The 25,188-nt window shown below is 47.1% G+C and overlaps 1 protein-coding gene across 2 annotated transcripts in view; it reads left to right on the plus strand.

The window, feature by feature from the left end:
- PUF60 (poly(U) binding splicing factor 60) overlaps positions 1 to 25,188 on the plus strand; it is a 49,671-nt gene that overhangs the window by 15,960 nt on the left and 8,523 nt on the right. The window contains exons 2-13 of one of the 2 annotated variants that reach the window (XM_075063361.1): positions 1,808 to 1,903; positions 2,819 to 2,903; positions 3,675 to 3,764; positions 4,795 to 4,845; positions 10,086 to 10,247; positions 10,873 to 10,965; positions 12,140 to 12,353; positions 12,837 to 13,027; positions 13,978 to 14,113; positions 14,955 to 15,190; positions 18,300 to 20,360; positions 21,961 to 22,139. In XM_075063361.1, coding sequence (XP_074919462.1) covers positions 1,833 to 1,903; positions 2,819 to 2,903; positions 3,675 to 3,764; positions 4,795 to 4,845; positions 10,086 to 10,247; positions 10,873 to 10,965; positions 12,140 to 12,353; positions 12,837 to 13,027; positions 13,978 to 14,113; positions 14,955 to 15,190; positions 18,300 to 18,599 — 1,629 coding nt within the window. In that variant the 5' untranslated portion in view covers positions 1,808 to 1,832 and the 3' untranslated portion in view covers positions 18,600 to 20,360; positions 21,961 to 22,139. Of the gene's footprint in view, positions 1 to 1,807; positions 1,904 to 2,818; positions 2,904 to 2,924; positions 3,317 to 3,674; positions 3,765 to 4,794; positions 4,846 to 10,085; positions 10,248 to 10,872; positions 10,966 to 12,139; positions 12,354 to 12,836; positions 13,028 to 13,977; positions 14,114 to 14,954; positions 15,191 to 18,299; positions 20,361 to 21,960; positions 22,140 to 25,188 lie in introns of those variants that run through there. The other variant, XM_032762922.2, reaches the window with a different exon arrangement.

A 25,188-nucleotide genomic window follows, 5' to 3' on the forward strand; every position in this document is an offset into this window, starting at 1 on the left:
GATTTGAAAGTATCCTGTCTCCTGATTGGTTCTCCGGTCAGGTGACAGCCAGGCTTACTGAACTTGTTAACCCTTTACAGTCAAAGAGATATAAAGTACTTCTGTGCTATTAACTTTTCTTATCTGTTTATGACAGCCTCCATCTGTCACAAAGACAAACCCTGAGTCACTGCCATTGTAGCCATTCCCTTGGGTATGTTTGTCACAGTTGGTACCAGACTGCCAGCAGCCTCCAAACCTGAAATGTTTCTCAAATTCTTATGTCAGGGTCAGAGTGGAAGAGGTAGTTGCTGTCTGTTCTTTTCACCCTCACCCCAGTTTGCCTTCTACAAGCTTGATTCTTGAAGTACTCCCAGGTAATACTTGTGTGGTCTCCCTGAACCCCATTCTGTGCATAATGGCACAGTGTGTTAACCAGGGAGTAGTCAGGACAGCAGCCTGGGCCTTGCTGCCGGTGGGAGATACTATGTATGTGTGGGGTCGTAGTCTTCCATTGTGCGAAGCAATTCAGCTAATCATCCCGTACAGTATTTGTATTGGCCCTTTTCAGTTTGTTAGTTGCTGTCCAGATTGGAGGTTCTGTCTACAAAAAGAGCTTTCATATTGCCATACTCTTCAGGATGATCCCATTTTGAGTGGCTGCAAATATAAATAAATACCAGTATTGAGCAGTGTCTGGTAATAAGAACCTGTGGTATAGAGGTCAACAGAAGCCTAGGTAAAGCACATGGGGGCCCCTGAATCCCCTCTCCTAAACCAACAAGATCACTAGCAGGTTCCTGTGGGCAGCCTTGTCTCCCTACTACAATAGGAATAATTAACCCATTAGTGACACAGGACAGGGAATTCTGTGGAAATCAAAGGGTCTGAAACATCAAGAGGCAATGGAAAATCCAAGTCTGTTGAGGGTGGGGTGGAATTTAATGTGTGTAATAAATACCAGAGGCGATCACACACCCTGTTGTGATGGTATATAGAACAGCATGTGCTGTTTAGGAAGCTACGAAAGATGTAAAAATTCCATGGTTCCTTTTGTTATGTGGCACACAATGAAATTAATAGGCAGCCGGTTTAAAAGAAACATAAGGAAGTACTGCTTCACACAACACACACTCAACTGTACAACTTGTTGCTGGGGTTGTTGTGAAAGTGGAAAGTTTTATAACTGGGTTCAAAAAAGAATTAGGTAAGTTCATGGAGGATGGGTCCATCAGTGGCTGTTAACCAAAGTGGTCAGGGATGTAGCCCCGTGACCTGGCATTCCTAAATCTCTGACAGCCAGAAGCTGGGCCTGTACAACAGGGGATGGATCACTTGATAAGTTCTGTTCATTCCCTCTGAAGCGTCTTGCACTGGCCACTGTCGGATGACAGGATACTGGGCTAGATGGTCCATTGGTCTGAGCCAGTGTGGCCATTTTTATGGTCTCAGTATGACTCTGGGGATGGGGCGCAGGGGTGCTAGCCTTGGAGATGACAGTGTGAGTTAAGAAAAGGAATCATTCGCCCTCTCAAAAATAAGTTGAGGATTAGAGGCATGAGATGTAAAAGAAAAATTGTAGGCTGCATATCTGGAATGCTTAGCAGAGTGCCTGGGTGTTAAGAGAGACTCCCCAAGAGAGGTGACTTGCTCTTTGAGAAAAAGGTCACATGTTAGTAGGTCTGAGCCCTGCAGGGGGCTTTCCTGACTTTGTAATTTCTGAACCTGAATGCTCTGGACTGCTGGAGCAGAGCTGGTTGTGTGTGTCTGTGAAAGGAAACTGGCCATTTTAACAGCGGCAGACTTCATGGTGGTTTTTCTGTTCCAGGGCACTGAGTCCATAAAGTTGGAAAATGGACAAAGCACAGCAGCTAAGCTGGGACTTCCTCCTCTCACCCCGGAACAGCAGGAAGCTCTTCAGAAGGTGAGTGGCCCTCGTGTGGCCTTTCTTTAGCTCTTCTTGATCGCTAGTGTCAGACTTGCTGCCACAGAGGGGAGCACACCAGGTGGGGAACCCACCTGCCAGAAATACATAGGGGATACTGACTACACTGTCCCTGTACCTGAGCTCTTAGAATCATGCCAAAGAAATGTTTTTTCTTAGTTGTGAGCTCCTGGTAGCTGCATGGGAACATGACGGGATATACTTGTTTTAAAAAAAACAAAAAAAAAAACCAAAAACCTTGTCGAGATCAAAATAGATAACAGCTTGATCTTAAACTTGTTAAGAGGTTTCTGTGATCCCAATGATGATGAGATGCTGCTGCCTCAAAGTCCCTGTCAGGTGCAGCCTGGACTCAACAATGAATAGATTCCAGAAATGCTCCAGCTGAATCCTCTGCAGGATTCATGCTAGAACACACTACAAAATCTCTCTACCTTTCCTGTGCTCTCTGGCAACTAATTACTTGCCCCTTTGTTATAAGGGGACCTTTAATATACTGCAAAGATTATTTCATCCCTTTGGAGCCAAGCTATTTTAATTGTAGAACAAGTCCATCCCAACTCTGCTCTCTGGTTCTTTTGATTCTATGTGTGCAGCTGGTGAGGGCATTACTGCTGACTTCTGGCTTCCGCTCCTAGTGGGAACAGGTTATGTCTGAAGTGCTGAGAGGAGAGCAGAGCAGAGTTGGGAATGGAGGGGAAGGTGGGAGCTGTGGGCTAGGTGTCTCCCAGATTCTGGTGAGGCAGGTATGCCATTGTTCTCGGTAGGCTTGGTGTGAATGTTCCCGTAATGCTGAAGCTGCTTGTGTCTGTGTTTGGCTCGCAGTGTGAAACGGCCTCGTTTCCTCTGGCTGCTCCATAGCTGACAGATGTAAATCCCATTGTCCGTTTCCAGGTTTCCGAAGCACCCGCCTCAAATCCACGGTTTAGAGCCTGCCGTTCCTCGGCACCTCCCAAACACGTACAGCAATGGAAAGCAGGTGCCTTTGAGCGGGGTTGGCTGAATCTGTCCGTCCTGTCACCTGGGCATGGCACATCCATGGGTATTTTTAGTGACCCCTTGATTAGGAGCCTCCATTTCAGCATCATTGGATGTGCAAGGCTCAGTGTTTTCCAGAGTGGTAGAAGGCTGGGTAAAGGAAAAACAGTTCAGCCTTGTAGCCACAGGTCAGGGGACTGATGGAGGGAGCTGGACTATAGAGAAGGACCCACAGCTCCTGCTTACCAAGATAGTGTAGGCCTACTCTGACAAGGAAGGAAAGGGATACGCTCAGTGCAGAGTCTGGGCATGGGGAATAGGAGCTGCCTCGCTCTTTGTAGAACCTTTTGTCCAGATGTTCTCTGAGTGGAAAGGACTTGAAGGAGACTATCTGTCCTGCCCTCAACTCAGCAGGTAAGGTGCACTGGTGGGAGCTGAGGGGCAGAGGGAGGAAGAGGGGAAATGCTGAGTGTGTAGTGCATGATGCTTTCCTAACATTGCGCCTGCTGCAGACTCTGAGTCCACCCAGTCCTTGCTGAAGCACTGTGCTGTGTTTCAGGGTGAACAACTACAAGATGCTGACCACGATCATAGTAAGCTGTTGGCCCTTGACTAATATAAAGTGCCTTAGTGCTTGGGGCCGGAGCACTGGAAAGCACCAGTGGCAGCCAGTTGTGGGGTTCTGGGGAATATTGTATGAAGTTAAATGTCCTTCCCTGGCTCCTTGTGGGGTCCTATGCCCTGTGATTATGGAGTCTGTATTTCCTTCCAGGCAAAGAAGTATGCGATGGAGCAGAGTATCAAGAGTGTGCTGGTGAAGCAAACCATCGCCCACCAGCAACAGCAACTGACTAACCTGCAGGTGAGAGATCCCTCTGGGCTCACCCCCTTGCCTTTACTCTCCCCACAAGGTGGAGCCTTTTATGCACTTAGAACCAGAGCACAGCCCTGAGGTCTGCCTGGAGCCAGGTACTTGCACTTCTGTTTCCGCAGTGAAATCGAAGTATGTTATCTTCAGCCCTGTCAAGGAAATCCCTCTCCTGCCCTCATACATATGATCACCCTCCCTGCCCCCCAAGAAAGCAAACTGCCCTGCGAAGAGAAGCTAATGCTTCCTCTTCTGTTGGCTGGCTAGACAATTTTTTCAGTTGCCAGAAAATCAAAACATCTGCTGTGAGTTCCACTGTCAACCTGAAGCTAAGGTGGTGGTTGGGGCTACTGGGAGCAGTATCCTTTCACCATCCTTTCCCCCATGAAGAGATGGTGCCTATCTCTCTGGCTTTGCTGGCAGCGTCACTGCTACAATGGACTCTGTGGATTTTTCTCAGAACTCCAGCTGGTTATTCCTGCTAATGCAGGATTGTCCACGTCCTAGGAGACCCCTCTGCTGCTGTTTAAACCCCCTTCCTTCTGAGATTCCTTATATACAACTCACTGCCTCCTGCTTGAGGTGAAGGAGCCCAGCATAATGATTTGGGGGGTTGTGTATGTTTAAAAAATGTTGAAGTGGGGATGTGCCAGCCACATTAGGCAGCTCTGGCTTTTCAGGGCTGTATATGTTTCTGGGTGGCTGCTCTAGATGAGGGCTCCTTGTAATTGCTGGGGGTGAATCAACGACAGTGGTTACAGAGGTTACTATTGCCTTGAGTCCCCCCGGGAGAAGACCCTGCTTCCTGAGGCAGTGGCAGCAGCACACCCCTACCCAGAGTTGTTGGGACTGGTATCTGCAGGGTCCCAGCGCTGGACAGTCCTTGGGACCGGGCAGTGAGGGGCAAGGAAGGAGAGGCCTCTCCCACAGGTTCCCTGTGCCGTCGCTCTCTGCTTGAGTTTTTACAAACAGCCGTAGTATGCTCAGCTCCAACAGACTGAACTCTGTCTTTACTGTCTTTCAGATGGCAGCAGTGACAATGGGCTTTGGAGATCCTCTCTCACCTTTACAATCGGTCAATAGACATATTCACTTCTTCTTGGGCACTTTGTCTTAGTCAGGGCCTAGAGTGGGAAAGTATTTAGTGGTAATACAATGCTCTTAACTAAACCCAGCACAACCCTCCCACATACCCACCTGCTATGGACAAGCACAACAAACTGAGACAAAGTGTAAACTCCCCAAAGGAAGACCTTGGGCTGGGTACAGTCTGCTGTGACACTGGCACCCTGGGCCCTGGAGTCAATTGCAAAGAGACCTTTAGATTTCAAGCAGTTCTGAACCCCTGTGAAATTGTGGGAGCACCTTTCTAGGGATGCTACAGCTCTGAGGTCCTGACCTAAAAGTAACTGCCAAGGTAACTCGCAAATGGGCAATTGATAAGAAGCCAGCACACGGAACAGAGACCTGGTAGCTATGTTGCTGGGGAGCACTGGGGCATTACAGGCTTTCAGAGCATATCCTAGACCAAATGTCAGACTTGTAGGTTAGGGGAATTTGGCACGTATTTCAAGTAAAGCAATGAGGGCTGGAGCAAAAAGAACAATAGAGTTATTCAAAGAAAAGCAGTGCAGTGCCATAGTGCTGGAAGTTTCTAAACTACTCTCACAGAGAGTCTGGTTTACCTGGGATTATCTGTCCCCACCCCTTCTAGACACATGGGGCACTGTCATAGTGGGCAATAAACCACCCTCTGCTCATGCAAATGTCACTTGTAAATGTTTCCTCGTGTAGCTGAAATGTAATTTCTTTGGTTGGTGTAAAATGCAACCTGGAGGCCAGTGCAGCAAGGGGAAGAAGCATTAAAACTAGACATGGCTGGCTTCCCGTCTGTAACGCTGCCACGGTAGGTAGCTTGTCAGCTGGGGAGCCAAAATAACATTTGTGGGGGGAGGTAAGCTTGGAGTGGGACAGGAAGCGCCATCTCTGCCTGAAGGCTGCACGGCCAGTTCCTGAGCCATGTTGCCCAAGAACCCTCTTTATCAATTAATTTAGATACTATTGATCCCATATCACTAATTCTGCCTAACACTATTTTGCAGCCACATCATGCACAGTTGGGTAACAGAGATGAAAACATGTAATAATGATAGAGGATGCCATTGTTAACAGGGCCCTCAAGAGTAATCATGAGCTTAGTATTGTCAATCACTTAAAAAAAATAAAAAGCGCCTCCCTCTGCTAGGAGCCAGCACCTGCTGCTGGAGGGACCGAAGGGCTTAGAAGTCAAGGCTTTGCCCTGGATCAGCCATCACGGTGTGTTGTGAACTCAATGTCATTAAGTTCCCTGTTTTCCCGCCAAATGCTTTATCTCAAGGCCTGTTGGGAGTGTGGAGCACAAGTATACTTTAAGAACAGGACCATCTCCACTGGCATGACGCACAAGGCCCATATGTGAGGGAAGTGCAGCCTGAGATTCCTTTTATAGTGAATTATTGACCATAGTCAAAACTCCCTAGCCAGCAGACCTCTACCACTGGAGTGTTACCGGGCAAGGTTTCACCTTGTCACTTCACCAAGACAAGCAGTTTCCTTGCATAACTACATCAAAAGTGCAGATGAAAACAGTGGTGCTTTGTATGTCGCTTCCCTCATTTTGAGCTCCATCCTGAAAAGGTGCATGTTACCTTGTCCTTAATAATAATCCTCCTTAGCTGCTAACTAACAGCACTGTCTATACATACAAACACTGACTGCCCACCTGGCGGTTGGGGAGGAATCCTTAGCCTCTGTTTACAGATGGGGAAGCGGAAAGGTCAAGTGCCCAACCCACAGCTACAGAGGGGAGTCAGTGACAGGACCAGGATTCACATGCACATTCTTGGCACCTGGTCCTGTGCTAAGTTCACAAGAATATGCTGCCTTTTCCCTTAACTCACTGCATTGCAGGTTCCTACTACTACTCCACATGTGCCTGTTACCGTCATAGTCCAGCTCAACCCTAGCTTGGTGGCCCAGACAGCTAACGTAAAGGAGTGTAAATGGGTTCCTCAGAACTTCACTTCTGCTGCTGCTGGAGTCTCCTGCTTGTGCAGAAGGTTTAGAATGTGGATTTCCCACTGTGAGGGTTGCTGCCATTGGGAAAGGGCTAGTACTATCAGTCTTGTCTCTGTGGCAGGTGTCATTGGAGGAGAAGAGAATGCCCCCTTTGTGTACACGTCTTTAAAGGTGTGGAAAATCCCTATGCCTGGGGCACAGGCCTCAGGCTGGCTGGAGTAGTAAGAAGCGGACTAAAGTAATAGCGAAAGGGGAGGCTAGAATGAGGGAAGATCTGAGCACTCAGCACAAAATCAAGATGTTGAGAACAAAATTAATCAAGGAACCAAAGAACATGAAGAGAAGAAATTATCTAATTGCCTAAACACCAATGCTAGGAGCCTGCATAACAAACAAGAGGAACTGGAATTGCTCATTTATGAGCATAAACTTGGTCTAGTTGGTATTACCGAAACCTGGTGGGTTGGTTCACCCATCTGGAATGTTAAAATCAATGGGAAGGGGGAGGGCATTCTCTGTCCAAAATGGCGTTAGCTGTTTGTGAGTCACTGATAACTCGGAAGAAGACAGATAAAGCACAGTTGGGGTACTAGTTGGTGTCTGCTATAGACCACCAAAGCCCACTAGGGAATAGGGTGACCGCTTCCTTATGCACCTAATTAGAGTGTGTACACATAAAAGCTGTGTGATCACGAGGAACTTCAGTTTGAATGACATATGATGGAGGTCTTGTGCTGCCAGTACAGAAACATCCTTGGAATTTCTAAGCATTATAGATGACAGTTCCCTAACTCAGAATTTATTGCAGCCTACGCGGGGATGCTTAACGAGACCTTGTTCTAACAGAGAGAGAGGAACTGATCACAAAACTAAAAATTAATGGTAGCTTACGTACAGGTGATCATGGCTTGATCACATTTATAATGTTCAAGCAGAATAAAGTCCAGACCATAATATAGATGATTGGTGCATTTAATAGGGCCAGTTTCACAAAGCTGAAAACAGTTATGAGCCAGAGCAGTTCGGAGGAAGAATTTAATCAGAAAAATGTGAATGATGTTTAGGAATCATTTAAGCACATCTTACTAGATCCCCAAAATGCCACTGTCCCACAGTCAAGGAAGGCAGCCAATTTTAGAGGGGAAGTGAAGGTGGCTGTAGAAAATAAAAAGTAAATATATAAAAACAGAAGTTCCCGATTGTGGGCTGTGACCCCATCAGCAGATGTCGTTGTGGTGATCCCTTGTGTACAGAGGATGCCAGTTTGCGCAGCACAGCATGACCTCGCACGCACCATATGTACAAGGTCACGCCACATGGAGGATGCCATTTTGTAGAGCAGTTTGCATCCTCCATGCTGTCTGTGGTCTCTGCAGAAAGTAATAATTTAAAATGGGGTTGTGCCTGCATACAGTTTGGGAGCCCCTGATGCAGCCAGTGGAAGAAAGGGGAAGCTGATAGTAATGAATGTTGGCTTCTCAAGGGTGGGAAGATTGGGAGACTCCATTAGAGATATTATTGCCTAGCTGCCCTATGGTGTGAGCGTGCTCACTTTTCACCTGGCTCACAGGCTTTTGGAGCTATCATAAAACCTCATTTAGAAGCATAAAACACAGCCCCAATGTAGAGGCAAAACAGAACTTTTGTTTCCTTTGTTTGATGAGTCCAGGTTCAAGTTGGTCTAATATAACTGCAAGCGCAGTAGTGTGGTGTGAGAACCTGGTCCGATGATAGTGCTTCCGCCCCTGAAGTGCTAGGAATCAATCCAGAATGAGGCTGTATTTTCCTCTGCAAACAATTACCTCCCTGGTCATAGTGACCAGCTCAAATGCATTTGACATCTATTTTGTGGTGGTGTCTCATCAGACACAGTCAGTGCCTGCTCTGTCCATTACTGTGTTGCAGGAGGGACCCACCTGGCCACTCCTTTGTTAACATTGAGTTGTGGCATCCCTAGAGAGGACAGAACAACTCTGAGCTCATTGTGCTCACCGTTATGCCAGAGCTCTCCACCTGAGTTAGGCCTTCGCGTAATGGCCTTATAGCAAGGTCCTCCTTGGGCGGAGTGGGGGTCAGTGATCACAGAGTTCCCTAGTTGGGCGTGGAGTACTGTAGAATTGGGCTGGGGAGGAAGCACTAAGAGTAGTCCTGCTTTTGCCCTCTTTGTAGGGCCCTCACCACTTTGCATTCGTTCCAGCTGTTCCATGCAGAATAAGAATGTAGCCCTGTACAAGTCTCCAGTGTGCTGTAATAAATACACTAGTTCTGATTATAGGGAGCTGCCTCTGCAGGGCATTCCTTTCTGCCTTGGTCCCAATGCATGCTGATAAGATCACAGATTTGGCCAGTGTGTCCTATCAGGCAGCACCTTCCTACGTGAAGTTCTTAGAGCTGCCATGTGGCTTGGCGGAAGCTGGTTTTAGGGGTACCATCTAGGGAACGACCAGGTTCCTCTTGCAAACAGACTTTGGCAGTTTCAGGAAAAGAACACGGAGGCTTTCTCTGCACTGAGACAGACAGCGGCTGAGTCTGTGGGGCTGTACTGTTGTAGGTGCCATACCAATGGAAGATGCTAACTCTGAGTACCACAGACTTCCCCAAGAGAAGAGTTTTGTTTAATCGTTGGATTTTGTTTGTTTTTATTGAACTGTACAGAGCAGCTGGTGCCCAGTTCCCTTAATGCCAAGGGAGGGAGAGGGGAGGAGGTGGAGCCCAGTGCCAAACCCCTTGCTGCCCAGGGAGTGGGGAGGAGGTGGTTCCCAGTGCTAGATCCCTTGATGCCCAGGGCAGGGGAAAATGAAAGTGTGTGGTGCCAAATACTGGATCTTTTGCTGCGCCATGCAGGACAGGAGGGATTGCTGTTAGTGCCTGATGTTGGATCCCTTGCTGCCTGGATTTCCCCTGCCTGGAGGGGAAGCTGTTTTAGAATGAAGGTATTTCCCCCTGCTTCAGGCATTGCCAGAGATGTGATCTTGTCAGGGTGGGTTGGAGTTAGGGCTGCTGAGGTGGCAGAGCATATCAGAGACTTGACTGTGCCCCTGGGAGTGAGCCTTACTGCCCACGCGCTCCCCACCAGTCCATGCACTGAGCAGAAAAATACTACTTTACCACCAAGAGTGTGCCAGCTGTGCTGCAGCCAGTGAGAAGCTGCTTGCTGTTGGGTCACAGCTCCTGGGGAGGGTGGTACAGGGGAGAGAGCTGTCCTGGTATCTGTGACTACCCCCTAAGCTAACCAGCCAGTTCTTCTTTCCAAAACAGATGGCAGCTCAGAGGCAGCGGGCACTGGCCATCATGTGTCGTGTGTACGTGGGCTCCATATACTATGAACTGGGAGAGGACACCATCCGCCAGGCCTTTGCCCCATTTGGACCTATCAAAAGCATTGACATGTCCTGGGACTCTGTTACAATGAAACACAAGGTTGGTTAACAGCCCCTAGGTGTGGTTTCTTTTTCTCTAAGGTCACTGCATGCATCCAGGGAAGGAGGAGCCTTCACCCTCCTAGTCTGCAGAATACAGCAAGCTGTCTTAGTAGGTGGCTCTTCAACTGATGGTCCCTGTTGTATTCCACTGAGAGTTCTGGGCACGTGCCCAGAGCTGGCGCTCTTAGGTTTGAATGTAATAGCCTCCTGTGCTGCCTACGTTTTTAGTGTCACCAGAAGCCATAGCAGTGACCTAGCAGCTGCGTGTGGGACCATTGTAGGGATGTGGGGCATGGAGCTTGGGGAATGCTGAGCAGTTAGCCTGCTTTGTGTGCATGCCCTGGCCTTTCTCCCTTGCTAAAAGGCCTATTTTATGTATAAGCAGCTCAGGAAGCAAGTGGCTGCAATTCTGTTCAGGCAGTTTCATGCTTCAGCTTGTTGCTCTCTGCATTAGCATGCTGTTGGGAAAGGCTTTGAGGATGAGATTCTCTGGCTGAACAGTTGGGATTGGTACAGAGTGATACAGACAGGCTGCATTAGTTGGCAGAGTGGGGAATGCGAGCACTAGGGCGTGCAACAAGAAGAGATTGGTACAATTTAATAGGGTTTCCCCTCTGTCCTAGGGCTTTGCTTTTGTGGAATACGAGGTGCCTGAAGCTGCTCAGTTGGCCTTGGAGCAGATGAACTCAGTCATGCTGGGTGGGAGAAACATAAAGGTGAGTGACAGCAGGTTGTGTCACGTGGGAGGTGAGTCTGGCTCATGCTGCTGTTTGTGTTACAGGATGGGGCTTTTCAGATGGTTAGAGGAGCCTGAAGAAGAAAATCTGTGTTCCTAGGAGATCTGTTCCTCATAGACTTTAAGGTCAGAAGGGACCATTATGACCATCTAGTCTGACCTCCTGCACAATGCAGGCCACAGAATCTCACCCACCCACTCCTGTAACAAACCCCTAACTAACCCTCAGTGGTCCTCTATTCAATGCACCACCTGAGGCCACTCCTGAGAACTGACTGGTTCTTGGCACCTGCCTCTAACTCTCTGGGAAGAGCCCATAAAATGTTAATATACACTAGGAGGAGGGAGGGGTGTTGGACTCTGTTCTGTTCCTCCCCATGCACAGAATGGGAGCCCTTTGTGGCCTAGATACGGAGTCTTGTGTGCAGCAGCCAGGCCCTGAGGAGAGGGCAGGTGAGTGACTGCTGACTCTGGTTGTGCCTGTTGGGTTCTGCAGAAAGGGGGCTTGTTTGTATGTGTATTATGAGGGAAATGAGGCTCTGGGGTAAGCTGGGGGAGTAGGGGGGTTAGTACCAATTGAAAGGAACAGGGGAGTTGAGCTTTGTATTTCCAGGCACAAGTAAGAGATTCCCTGACAGATGTGAGAGACTTTTGGGGGTGTCCCTTTTGCAGTGTCTCTGAAAACCCAATGTCCTTACATCTTCACCAAAATCATTTCCTCTTAGGTTCCTTTTCAGGCAATTGTAGTACCTGATAGATTATGGGTTTTTGGGAGCTCCAGAGAATGATATGGAGGCATTGTGCCCTGCCTGTAGCAGTGACAGCTAGTCAATTGTAGCATTGGAAGCTAGTCACTAGTCAGGGAGGGAAGATACAAGGCTGAAATATGCTTGCTCAGTAACAAGTGCCACAGAAAACATCCTGTATCTGGGTTGTATCGGTAACCCTCATATCCCATGGTGGCCTGTGGAGTCACTGGAGACTACAGTCCAGACATGATAATTAACTTTGGCTCTGTGGTGCTAATTGCTGTGCCCTGGAAAGTGTTATGTGGGGTTCAACTGCTCTTCGTTAGCATTTACAGTCCTTGTGTCTTGGGTGAGTCCCAGTGCTGCATCTTGGAGCATTCAGAGTGTTTGTTTCGCTCTCCACAGGTCGGCAGGCCTAGTAATATTGGACAGGCACAACCAATCATAGACCAGCTCGCAGAGGAGGCCCGGGCTTTCAACCGCATCTACGTGGCATCTGTTCATCAGGACCTTTCTGATGACGACATTAAGAGTGTGTTTGAGGCCTTTGGGAAGATTAAGTCCTGCACGCTAGCCAGGGACCCCACAACAGGGAAACACAAAGGCTATGGCTTCATTGGTAAATTGGCTGGTCTGATACCTGTCATGGAGTGGGGTGGGAATGATGTCATTGGATTTGGATCCATGTCTGCTCCCTCCAGTGGCAATAAGCTTCTACTTTCAGTTATGGGCTAGAGTGGGATTGAGAGCGGCACATGGCCTGACATCGGAGGGCTGCCTGGCTCTCAGTTGGAAACCGGATTCTGTGTTCTTGTTCAGCTAGAACCTAGGGTATGACAGGAACCATCTCCCTTTACGCTGAATGTTTGAGAAGATCCTGTATAATCAGAGGTGTTGGGCTTGTTATCTGCGAGGTGTGGGAGTGGTTGGTAGGGACACTGATGGCTGCCGCTCTAGACCATTGTGTTCTTAAAAGTACAAACCTAAGTTGTTCAGGGAAAGGGGTCTATGTTTAGGAGGCAGGCAATGGGGCATTTTCCCTGGGAGCCTGAAATGTCCATCTTTAAGGAGTACTCTGTCAGGGTTCCAATTATCATTGCAGAGTATGAGAAGGCACAGTCATCACAAGATGCTGTCTCATCTATGAACCTCTTTGACCTGGGTGGCCAATATCTCCGGGTTGGCAAAGCTGTCACTCCCCCAATGCCTCTCCTAACACCTGCAACACCTGGAGGATTACCCCCTGCAGCAGCTGTAGCTGCAGCAGCTGCCACAGCAAAGATAACAGCTCAGGTAAGAAACAGAGCAGCAGGACTTAAAATGAGGTGGGTGAGTGTGTGCGTTATTTAGAGTCCAGCAGTCCTGTTGAACACAGGGATACAGATTGGCCCAGTGCAGTACTTATGGGAGCTCCTGACTAGGTGGCCTTGGTTGTACCCTACAGAGTAGTTCTCCCGGCCTCATGTGGAGACTGGCCTAGGAGTAGCTGTCTGTGCTACACCCTCCAGTCTTGGGTATGGCCTGCCAAGGTGTAGAAATGGGCCTGATTTACACCACAGACAGGCGTATCTGATTTGATTTAGTTTGATTGTTATGAAACAGCAGCAGAGACTCCTGTGGCACCTTATAGACTAACAGACGTTTTGGAGCATGAGCTTTCGTGGGTGAATGCTCCAAAACGTCTGTTAGTCTATAAGGTGCCACAGGAGTCTCTGCTGCTTTTACAGATTCAGACTAACACGGCTACCCCTCTGATACTTATTATGAAACAGTATTGCTTAATTAGGGCCACCTTAGAAGAGCAGAGGTGGTTAGGAAGCGGGGAAGCTTTTTGCTCTGGAATTGACTCCATCCTGCTACAACCATCCTGGAGACTTTGGGTTGGGGTTCCCTTGGCATGTCTGTCATTCAGGGCCTTACACATGAGCTGATTGGTGTGGGGTGATAACTGTAAAGTGTGGGGAAGTGCCTGCTGTTCAAGGAGTTGGTACGTGGCAGCTGTCTAGAAGAAAGGTGAGTTCAGGGCAATCCTCGGCATGTGTCTGTGCGATTAAGCAGAGTTGCGTACGTTTCTCCGCTTGAGCCAGTGACTGAGCTGGGCCTAGTAGTTTTACAGGTCATTTGCCCCCCTGCCCTGGCGATTTGGTAAGTCTCTACAAAGGTAAAAAGAAAAAATCTGAGCAGTGCACACCCTGAGCGTGACTCTCTGAAGCAGAATTAACACTCTGGCTTTTCTCTTGTAGGAAGCAGTGGCAGGAGCTGCAGTCCTTGGCACTTTAGCAACACCTGGGCTGGTGTCTCCAGCACTGACACTGGCTCAGCCTCTGGGGGCATTGCCGCAGGCCGTAATGGCAGCACAGGCACCAGGAGTCATTACAGGTGCGTCTGCTCTTCATTCTGTCACTTCCACAACTATTCCAAGAGAGCACCAGTCCCCACAGCTGGATCACTTCATGGAAAGTGTAGCCAGAGCCAGCTACCCCTTTTGGTTATCAAACCCATGTGATTCCTGTAAAGAGCTGAGAGAACTCAGTTGAAGAGAAGAGCTGTGGGAAGCTGTGGGCTCGGTGGCTGACCCTGGAGCAGTGGGGAGAGATGCAAGGGAACAGGTTTCAGGTTCCTTGCAGCTGCTTTGATCAGGGGCTTAACTTTGTTATGTGTTGAGTTTTGTACATGGGAAAATGAAACTGTCCCTGAAGGAGGGGCATGAGCAGACTTTTGGGTGTGGTCTCAGTCCTTCCTGCGCTGGGAAGACAGGCCACCAGCCCCACTAAAGGTTTTGAAACTGAATCGTACTGAAACTGAATTGTTTGCAGAGAATTCTGATTTCTCCTTGCATTGCCTTGCAGGCCTCTCCACAAGTGTGTGGTGAGTGCGGTAAGGGCACCAAGCCTCCCAGAACTGGCAGGGGTGCGTGGTGCCCTGAGCAAAAGCACCACGGTGGTCACTTACCACATGCAAAACAGATGCAGCCCCATCACACTGTCTCCTCTTCGAATGGGCAGATTCCCCACATGTGCGCATCATACCTGGTGGTAGAGTCGCTGTTTGCCCTGGTTGTCAGGCTCTCTCAGTGGTTCGTGTTGCAGTTACTATAACCTTTCTCCTAATTCCATAAGGCTGGGTGTCACTGGCTGGCTTTCTTCCTGATGTGGCAGAGTGCCAATCCTAGAGGGAGGCTCCTTTTACCTCCTCCTTCAATCTGTGTATTCACCTGCAGGTGTGACCCCCGCTCGACCACCCATTCCCGTCACTATTCCACAGGTGGGAGTAGTGAATCCTATCCTAGCAAGTCCTCCAACATTGGCTCTGTTAGAGGTTAAGAAGGAGAAGGAGGAGGAGGAAATCTTCCAGGAGTCAGAGAGGCCTGAAATGCTGAGTGAACAGGAGCATATGAGCATATCCGGCAGCAGTGCCCGTCACATGGTGATGCAGAAACTGCTTCGCAAACAGGAGGTGAGCGTGACCCTGAATTAATTCTAGATTCCCAGAGATACAGTGTAGCCTACAGGCCACAAGTCTGGCTTGGGTCTGTCTTTTAGTTCTGTACAGCTCAGCAGCACAGTGTATGGTACGAGTTCACAAAAGGTGTGTCTTACTGAGTACAAATGCTTGTATCATAATCAGTTATCTGCTGCAGGCTACGGTCATGGCTTTTCCCTCTCTGCCTTATAAAGGAGGATCTCTGTAGTGAGGTGCCTTGCTCAGAGAGAGTTCACTCTTTGCTGTGCTGTGTTGTCCAACCATTAGACCAAAGATGCTAATAAGAACGGCCCATACTGGGTCAGACCAAAGGTCCATCTAGCTCAGTATCTGTCTACCAACAGTGGGCAATGCCAGGTGCCCCAGAGGAAGTGAAGCCAACAGGCAATGATCAAGTGATCTCTCTCCTGCCATCCATCTCCATCCTCTGACAAAGAGGCTAGGGACACCATTCCTTACTCATCCTGGCTAATAGTCATTAATGGACTTAACCACCATGAATTTATCCAGTTCCCTTTTAAATGCTGTTATAGCCACCTAGCCTTCACAACCCCCAGGCAAGGAATCCAGCAAGTATTGTGCGCTGTGTGAAGAACAACTTCCTTTATTTGTTTTTAAACTGCGCCTATTACTTCATTTGGACCCTAGTTGCTTGTATAATGTGGAATAAGATAAATAACTTTTCCTTATCCGTTTTCTTCCCATGCAACTTCAGACTAACGTATTTTTAACCATCTGTCTCATATCCTCTCTTAGTCCTACCTCTTTCACTGAACGAATCACTAGCACTCTTAATTTTCCTCAATATGGGGACCCATCCAACCTCCTAATCAATTTAAGTTGCCCTTCATCTGAACTTTTCTAGTGCCAGTAATTCTTTTTTGAGATGAGGGACCACGGCTGTACGCAGTATTCGAAGATTGGGCGTACCATGGATTTATATAAGGGCAATAATATATTCTCAGTCTTATTTGCTGTCCCCGTTTTTTAATGATTCCTAACAATCAGTTTTGCTTTTTCGACTGCCCTGGCCAACACTGCGCGGATGTCTTCAGAGAACTATCCACAGTTACTCGCAAGATCTTTTTCCTGGCTCGTTTGTAGCTAAATTAGAGCCCCATCATACTAGTGTGTATAGTTGGGAGTATTTTAATTTATCCACATTAAATTTATTTGCCTATTTTGTTGCACCAGTCACTTATTAGTTTTGAGAGTTCGTCAAGTCTGCTTTGGTCTTAACTATCTTGACGCAGTTAGTTATCATCTGCAACTTTGCCACCTCACTGTTACCCCTGGTTCTCCAGTATCATTATGACATAAGTGAAATAGGATTGGTCCGCGATGACCCTTGTGGGATACCACTAGTTACGCCCTCTCCTATTCTGAGATTTACCATATTAATTCCTACCTTTTGTTCCCTGTTTTTAACCAGTTCTCAGTGCATGAAAGGACCTTCCCTTTTATCCCATGACAGCTTAATTTACGTAAGAGCATTTGGTGAGGGACCTTGTCAAAGGCTTTCTGGAAATCTAAGTACACTATGTCCACTGGATCCCCCTCGTCCACATGTTTGTTTGACCCCTTCAAAGAACTCTAATAGATTAGTAAAACATGATTCCCTTTACAGAAACCATGTTGACTATTGCTCAACAGTTTATGTTTTTCTATGTGTCTGACTATTTTATTTATAACTATTGTTTCAACTAATTTGCCCAGTACTGACTGCCTGGTGTATTAAGACATTATAGTCATTGATGTCCTGGCCCCCAGATTTCGCCTTCCTCTCGTCATTCACATCGCCATGGTTTGTCCTCCTGCAGAACACAGGCCAGAGACTCCCACCCAGTGATTCTCAGATACCTTAATGATGGCACAGAACTTGAGTTCTGATTTCAGATTGAACACTGACTCCTTCTGGGATTGGACAAGGCCCTTCCCCTCTTTTTTCTGCCAAATAGGGGTAATATTGACCTGCACCTCTTGAGGGGCTGTGAGAATTAGCTCATATGTCCTGTACTTTGAAAACAGAAAGGTCCAACGGTGGTATTGTTGAGACACTGGCTGTCCCCTAGTTAAGGTTGAAGCTAACTGTCCATAAAAACCTGATCTACACGACCCACACCTTAATTTCCCCAAGAACTGTAGCATCACATTTCAAGGGGGAAGTTTAGATACATCAGAAAATGCATTTTAAAGCTACACCAAAGGTTTTCCTAACTCCTTTTTTTCAAAACAGCTTGACCTGCAAATTCTGAATTTGTTGTATTGGTCTCAGTGGGGAGAGACTTTGAAAAGGTGTGAATTACGAAGAGATAAGAGCTGGTTTCACGTGCATACAGAGCAATTTTTAAAATTATTTAATGGTCTGAGACAGAGACATGGGAGGATGGAGAGGGACAGGCATCCGGGGAGGGCACAGGCAATGATAGTATGGCAATGGGCTTCCTGTTGCAGAAGGGTGCGGTAGGGCAGGAGAATGGAATGAGGTAAAGGCTTGGGAAAATTCTGGAGCATGATCCACGCTGGTGGGTTGGAGTGTGGGTATCCCCTGTAATGTACTTGTTTTGAGAATGATGAGAAACCTTCAGTCTCTAGGCCTGTGAGGCCAACTTCTTACATCAGCCACTAAGTTCCAAGATAAAGCTAACATGAAGAATAATTGCCACCAAGATGTGTCATGCAAGTGAAGGTAAGAAGAGGGAAATCTGTTTGATAAATCCATCTCTGTAAGATTTAAACACAGTCTTAAAAATAGCATCTCTCCAGCCACATCTTCAGGACACAAAACAAGTGGCAAATTCCTGGTACGCTGCTGGCCTAAGCAGTTGAGCTGGAGATGTCTGTTGAAGAGTCATAATTTCTGGGCTATACTGAACATGGGTTGAGCGTGCTTCAACATGGTGCCTGTGGGCAGTGCCATTACAGATTGGTTCCAGAAAGCCCTGGGATGTTAATTTTTGCTGCTCAGGCCTGGCACTGAAATGGCTGCTGTGATGTGCAGGTGTCATGGCTTTTCAAGGTTAAACCCAGCAGTCCCATGAACCTGCTCAGTCACCTCTCTCTTTTCTTCCTCTTCCTTCAGTCAACTGTGATGGTGCTGCGCAACATGGTGGATCCAAAGGACATTGATGACGATCTAGAGGGAGAAGTGACAGAAGAGTGCGGCAAGTTTGGGGCAGTGAACAGGGTCATCATCTACCAAGAGAAGCAGGGCGAGGAGGAGGACGCTGAGATCATCGTCAAGATCTTTGTAGAGTTCTCTATGGCTTCAGAGACTCACAAAGCCATTCAGGCCCTGAATGGGCGCTGGTTTGCTGGCAGGAAGGTGGTGGCAGAGGTATATGACCAGGAGAGATTTGATAACAGTGACCTGTCAGCATGAACTCTGCCTGAGAGAGACTTCTCCCCTGCCCCCTGTGTCCCATCTGTTTTTTTAGCCATATGTAAGGAATGCTGCTGGGTGAGCGCAGCTCTCTACTGTGATGTACATGTAGTTTGGATAAAAGTGCGAAGAAAAGCCAGCGTGCGTGAGTGTGTGTGTTAAAAAGGCCAGCACCACCTTGGTTGGGTCTGGAATGAGCCCAGTCTCCTCAGCCAACAGCTTGTCAGGCCTTAGAGAATAAGGGCCAGAGGTCAGAAATGCCTGAGTCCGAATCCCATTTCACCGTCGGGGGCCAGGAGCTGCAGTTTTCTTTAGAGGTGGGCAACTGCTTGTTTGAATGGAGCAGGCACCATCTTTTTAATAAGCGTTTGCACTGTACGTTGATCCCTGGTTGGAGCCTCAGGCACTATTGCAGCGCTACCAGGAATGGGCAGTGGCTTGGATAAGGCCAGGAGCTCCTTCCAGAGCAGGCTGAGCAGCTGCAGGCTGAACTTAAGATCCAAGCCCTTGATGTGGGGTAAGTGCCACCACATCAACTGTTTGCAGTCTGCAGATGCTCAGGTCATCGCCTCCACCTCCGTGAGTAATGCTCAGGCACAGTGAGATCCAGGGCTGCAGCTGTCCATGTGCGCCTGTCCCACCTGGGAACTTGTTTGCATTTTACGCAGGCCTCATGAGTTCAGGTTAATGGAAATATCAAGCTTGTGAAGCCAGGCCAGAGCCTAGAAACAAGTCAGTTGGGATTCAAATGTACAGTCCTGTTACTTGTGATCCGGTGTGGTTCAGGGCAGGCTGATCTGTAGGCTGCTCTAATACTATGGTGATGGAGCTCATACAGCTGCATCGTGACAAAGGCACCTTACGCATGCTGCTCCCAAAGGTAAGAGAGGTATGGGAAGCAGGACGTGTTAGAAGCTTCAGCTGGCTTGAGAGGAGTGACTACGGCCTGTCTTCTCACAGGTGCAGTGTTGGTACAACTGCCTTGTGCATGCAGCTTCCAATGTACGTGTGGTAAATTGGACCTTAGAAATCTGTCCCTGTGGTGCTCTCTCTTTCAGTTTCTTTCTGTCCATAGGCACTGTATTGAGGCACCCATTCTTTAAGTGAAAGGACAACCACTGAGCATGTCCTGTACAGAGGGCAGAATTTGAAAGCCAGTGCATACGTGTCCTCTAGAGTTGGCCTCTGTATAACTAGTGTGAGAGGCAGGGAGTTAATCGCTCTCCCTCTAAGGATTTAAGGGTCATAGAGTCTAAGGTCAGATGGTAATATAATCTGACTGCCCTGTGTATAATGCAGCCACAGCTCCTGAGCTAAGCTGGAAAGATACTTGAGGAAGATAGTATCAGAGGGGTAGCCGTGTTAGTCTTGATCTGTAAAAGCAGCAAAGAGTCCTGTGGCACCTTATAGACTAACAGACGTTTTGGAGCATGAGCTTTCGTGGGTGAATACCCACTTCGTCAGATGCATGTACATTCACCCATGAAAGCTCATGCTCCAAAACGTCTGTTAGTCTATAAGGTGCCACAGGACTCTTTGCTGCTTTTTGAGGAAGATAGAGATTTTCACATCCTAAGTGAGTTGTTCCAGTGCTTAATTACCCTGATTGCTAAAAATTGACGTCTTATTTCCCGTTTGATTTGTTCAGCTTCTACTTCCAACCATTAGATTTGTTCTTCCTCCAACTGCTGGATTCAGGAACCTAAAAGAGTATTTCAGAGGGTTCTCTTATGGTCTCTTGGGACTATCAGGGGAAAGCAGGTATGAATTAGGAATGGCTGCCTAATTAATACCAATCAACGCGGTTTATGGAAAACAGGTCAGATCAACTAGATAATGTTTTTTGGTAAGATTACAAGTTTGGTTCACATAATAGACATCAGTACAGCATTTGACTTAATTCTGAATAAAAATTAACACTATACTCAATCAGGGCAGCACATGATGGATAGTAACATGTTAAATGGATCAAAAAGTTGCTAACTGGATCTCAAAAAGTAATTGTAAATGAGTGTTTCTAGTGATGTCCTTGAGGGATCTGTCTGGCTCAGTGCTGTTTGATGTCTGTCAGTGGTCTGGAAGAAAACATAAACATCGTTGCTGGTAATGTTAGCAGATGGCACAAAAATTAGTGGTAAATCAGCAGGCCTAAGAGTCCTGAAGGAGTTAGATCTTTGACCTGCTAACGTTAATGTTAAATAAATCTTGGAACACTGGAGAAATTCCAAAGACTGGGAGAATGTTACTGTTGTGGTGTTTGTGGGGCGGGAGGATCGTTTTTAAAAAGTCCTGTCCCACTCTCACATTGTTCCTTGAATTTTTATCCCACTCCTGCTGTTCTGGCAGCGGGTCCTCCAGGACCCCAGTCCTGCTGCAGGGCTCTAATCTGAAGGCAGCGCCGCCACCAGCTGCAGCACAGAAGTAAGGTGACAGTGAGGGTTCTCCCTGCCTCTGCCTGTGGATGGTGGGGGTTCCCATCCCCTTTGCATGATGATGCAGGGGCTCTCCAGCCATTTGCATGGAGGATTAAAGGTGGGGAAGAGGAGACTGCTTATCCCCTTGTAAGAGTGCATGAGGACTCTGACACCTCTGCATGGATGAGTTGGGAGGGTTGGGGGGTTCCCATCCCATTGCACAGGGGTGCAGAGAGTGGGTGGGTGCTGGTGGGGAGATATCTGCTGAGAACAGCATATACAATCATTGCTGGGACAATTTTAGAGCCCTTCAGCGGGACTGGGATCCTGCGGGACCTGCTGCCATAATAGCAGGAGCAGGATAAAAATTCAGGAAACACTGGGGGAGTGGGTGAGAGCGGGATTAAAAAATAATCCTCCCACGCCACAAACATGAGCGCCCCGGCCAGCAGCCTCTGCTCTCAGCCAGCTGGCTCTGACTTTCTGCGCTGCTGCTGGTGGCGGCACTGCTTTCAAAGTTGGGCGGTGAGAGAGTGGTGACTGCAGGGCCCTGCACCTCCATATATAGGCGTCAAACTATGCCTATGGAAACTTCTCCGTCACTCGCGTACCCCCGCTAAGAGTTCATGTGCCCCTAGTGGTATGCAAAACCAGTTTGAAAACAACTGCATTAAATGAATTAAAAACTGGCTGACGGATCTCTAAAAGCAGTTGTCAGTAGGGAATCATGGAGCAGATGTGTTTTTAGTGATTGGTTCTAGTCCAACGCTATTCAGAATTTTTACCAATCATCCAGAAGTAAATATTCGTAGATGACAAAGCTTGGGGGAGTGGTAAATAATGAAGGGGGCAGTTCACTGATACAGAGTGATCTGGATTGTTTGGTAAACTGGTGCAAGCAAACAATATGCATTCTAATATGGCTAACTGTAAATGTGCACATCTAGGAACAAAGAATGTCAGCCCTAATTACAGGCTGGGGGACTCTAACCTGGGAAGCAGGAACTCTGAAAAGGACCCGGGGGTGATGGTGGATAATCAGCTGAACATGAGCTCCCAATGGGATGCTGTGGCCAAAGGGGTAATGCGATCCTTCACTCCATAAAGGGAGTCAAAGTGAGACAAGGTGGGTGAGGGTTAATAGATTACTAATGGTTGTAATGAGCTATAAAACCAGTGTCTGACCCATGATTTTTAGTGTCTAGGAGAAATATGAATTTAAGTTCCCAGGTTCCTATTTTGAAGGTGGTGTGCAGGTTTCCTCTGAGGATGAGGACTGATTGGTCAGATATCGCGTTTGCACTGGATGAGGTACATCCCGTGGATTCTGGAAGGTGTGTTGTGGGGAGTATTGATCATCATAGCAGTGGAGATATATCTGCAGATTTTGCATCTGTTCTGGCAGGGTCTGGTGCCATTTAGAATTGGTGTGTCCTGTCTATGGGAAGCTTGCTTCTGATGGTGAACTTGGTGAGGTTGCGGACATATCTCCACTGCCACAGTGATCAAAAACCCAACACCCTGTTCAAGATCCATGGATCCTACGCATTCTTACCACAATGTGGTGTACCTCATCTAGTGCATCAGGTGCCCCAAAACCAGCTATGGGGCTAAAATCAGATAATCACGACAGTCTTGATGAACTCGCACAGAAAAGTAAGACACAAACACCCCATCACCCATGGGTGAACACCTTTCACAGAGGGATCACTTTATATCCTGACTTACCAGTCCTCATCCTCAAAGATAACCCATGCAACACCTTCAAAAGATGACCCTGGGAACTTAAATTCATAACTCTGCTAGACAATAAAAATCATGTGCTCAACAGAGACACTGGTTTTATGGCCCATTATAACAATTTGTAATCTACTAACCCTCCTTCTATACAATGACTTCAGAGCTGTTAATTGCCCACTTTATTTCAATTGGTTTGCTTAACAATCTGTCCCACCTTACATGTAGCTGTGACACTCTGGTAACTTGCTCCAGATACGAAGAGGAGCTCTGTGTAGCTTGAAAGCTTAATACTTCCACCAAATGAAGTTGTGAGACCATATCCAAAAACACTGCAATAAACAGGAAGCAGGAGCAGAGAGGTTAACCTCTGTACTTGCACTGGTGCGAGAACTGTCCAGTTCTGGTGTCCACAGTTCAGGAAGGATGTTAATAACTTAGAGAGGGTTCATAGAAGAGCCAAAAGAATGATTAAAGGATTAGTAAAGAAACACACCTTGTAGTGGTAGGCTCTGGCAGCTCAATCTATCTAGCTTAACAAGGAAACAGTTAAGGATTGAGTTGATCACAATCTGTAAGTACCTACATGAAGAACAAATATTTAATAACACTGCTCTACAGCCAAAATGCTTCTGAAATAAATGTAGTCAAACTTTACTAATTCTGGGTCACTGAGAACGAAAATGATTCTTTAAATTGTTGATTGGCTCTAGTCTAGCTGTTGGGCTCCAGACTACAGCAGTGGAATCTCCTGGAAGGTTTATGTTAGGGTTCCATGTTCCATGACCGTCAAAAGGATCTTGTCCCATTCTTCTTCATGGAAGGTGATCTTGTAGCCTGCAACAACATCGATGGTGTGATGGCAGCCCTCAAACATCGTTCATAATCCGGATGAGTGGAGACTGTTCATTGATTCATCGAAGACGAGTCTTAAGCTGTTTTGCTGCATAATGGCAGCGTTTGCCATCAATTCCAGTTGGTCATGCAGTCCATATGAAGAAACCTATGACACATGAAACAACTTTTGAGGTGCATAAACTATGACCAACATCAGTGGCAGCTTTGTGCAATTTGAAGGTCGTTGCTCTCTTGCTTGGTCTGCAGACTGGATACACAAAGTACTGCTGTTTTCTCTACGAAGGGATAGTCGTGCAAGAGATTCCCACTACATCAAGAAAGATTGGCCACTCCAACAGTCATTGGAGCCTGGGAGGAAAAGTGTTCAGCATCCACCAATAGTTGAATCAAGGAAGCTTTTGTTACCACCCTTACACATCAAGCTGGGCTGATGAAGAACTTGTCAAGGCCATTGACAAAACACAAGCAGCTTTCAAGTACCTCCGTGGAAAATTTCCAAGGTTAAGTGAAGCTAAGATAAAGGAAGGCGTCTTTGTTGGTCCTCAGATTCGTGAACTTCTTCGAGATGATGCATTTGCCCGTGCACTGCGTAGCAAGGAAAAGACGGCATGGAAAAGCCTTCCAGTTAGTGGCAATAAATTTTCTCGGAAACAACAAGGCAGACAACTACAGTTGTTGGTGAAAACCTCCTCAAGGCATACAAAAGCCTTGGTTGCAACATTCACTAAAGTTACATTTTTTGCATCTCATCTAGATTTTTTTCCACCGAACTGCGAGCAGTGAGCGACGAGCATGGCGAGCGATTTCACCAGGACATTGCAACAATGGAGAAATGCTGTCAGGGCATTGGAGCTCATCAATGCTTGCAGACTATTGCTGGACAGTGACAAGAGATGCTCCATTTAATGAATACAAGAGACAAGCCAAGAAGCACCGAGTAGACAATGAATAGGACTAAACTATGTACATAATAGTTTTTTGCCTTTTGTTTTCATATAAATGTTATTTATATAACCCTTTTGCTGGTTTTTAAAGTGTTACATAACAGGACAAACACTAGTGGGGTAATTAAAATACCAGTTCAGAGGCAAGCAATGGCGCCCTGAACCTTCCCCAAAGAAGAGAAAGCGCGAGACCCAGCATAACAGTACCGGCAATTTGCCACACTTAGAAACAGTAGCCAATCAGTTGTGTTAATTTTCATATTTGAATTCAGCACATCAAAATACATAATAAATACCACATTTTATCTCTGAAGCAGACAACTTCTCAAAAATTGTAGACGAGTGTAATTGGCTCTTCTGTCTAAGCTAGACAAAGCTATAATGAGATCCAATGGCTGGAAGTTGAAACTAAACAAATTCAGATTAGAAATAAGGTCCAACACTAAGTGCAATTAACCACTGGAACAACTCACCAAGTATTGTAGTGGATTCTCCATGACTGATGATTTTTAAATCAAGTTTGGATGTTTTTCCAGGAGCGATGTTCTGGCGTTATTTCAAGGGAGTCTTGTGTTATACAGGAGGTGAGACAATCACAGTGGTCCCTTCTGACTCATGATCTACGTGACAGAGATT

The sequence above is a fragment of the Chelonoidis abingdonii genome, chromosome 2 (assembly GCF_003597395.2).
Source record: "Chelonoidis abingdonii isolate Lonesome George chromosome 2, CheloAbing_2.0, whole genome shotgun sequence".
Lineage (NCBI taxonomy): Eukaryota > Metazoa > Chordata > Testudines > Testudinidae > Chelonoidis > Chelonoidis abingdonii.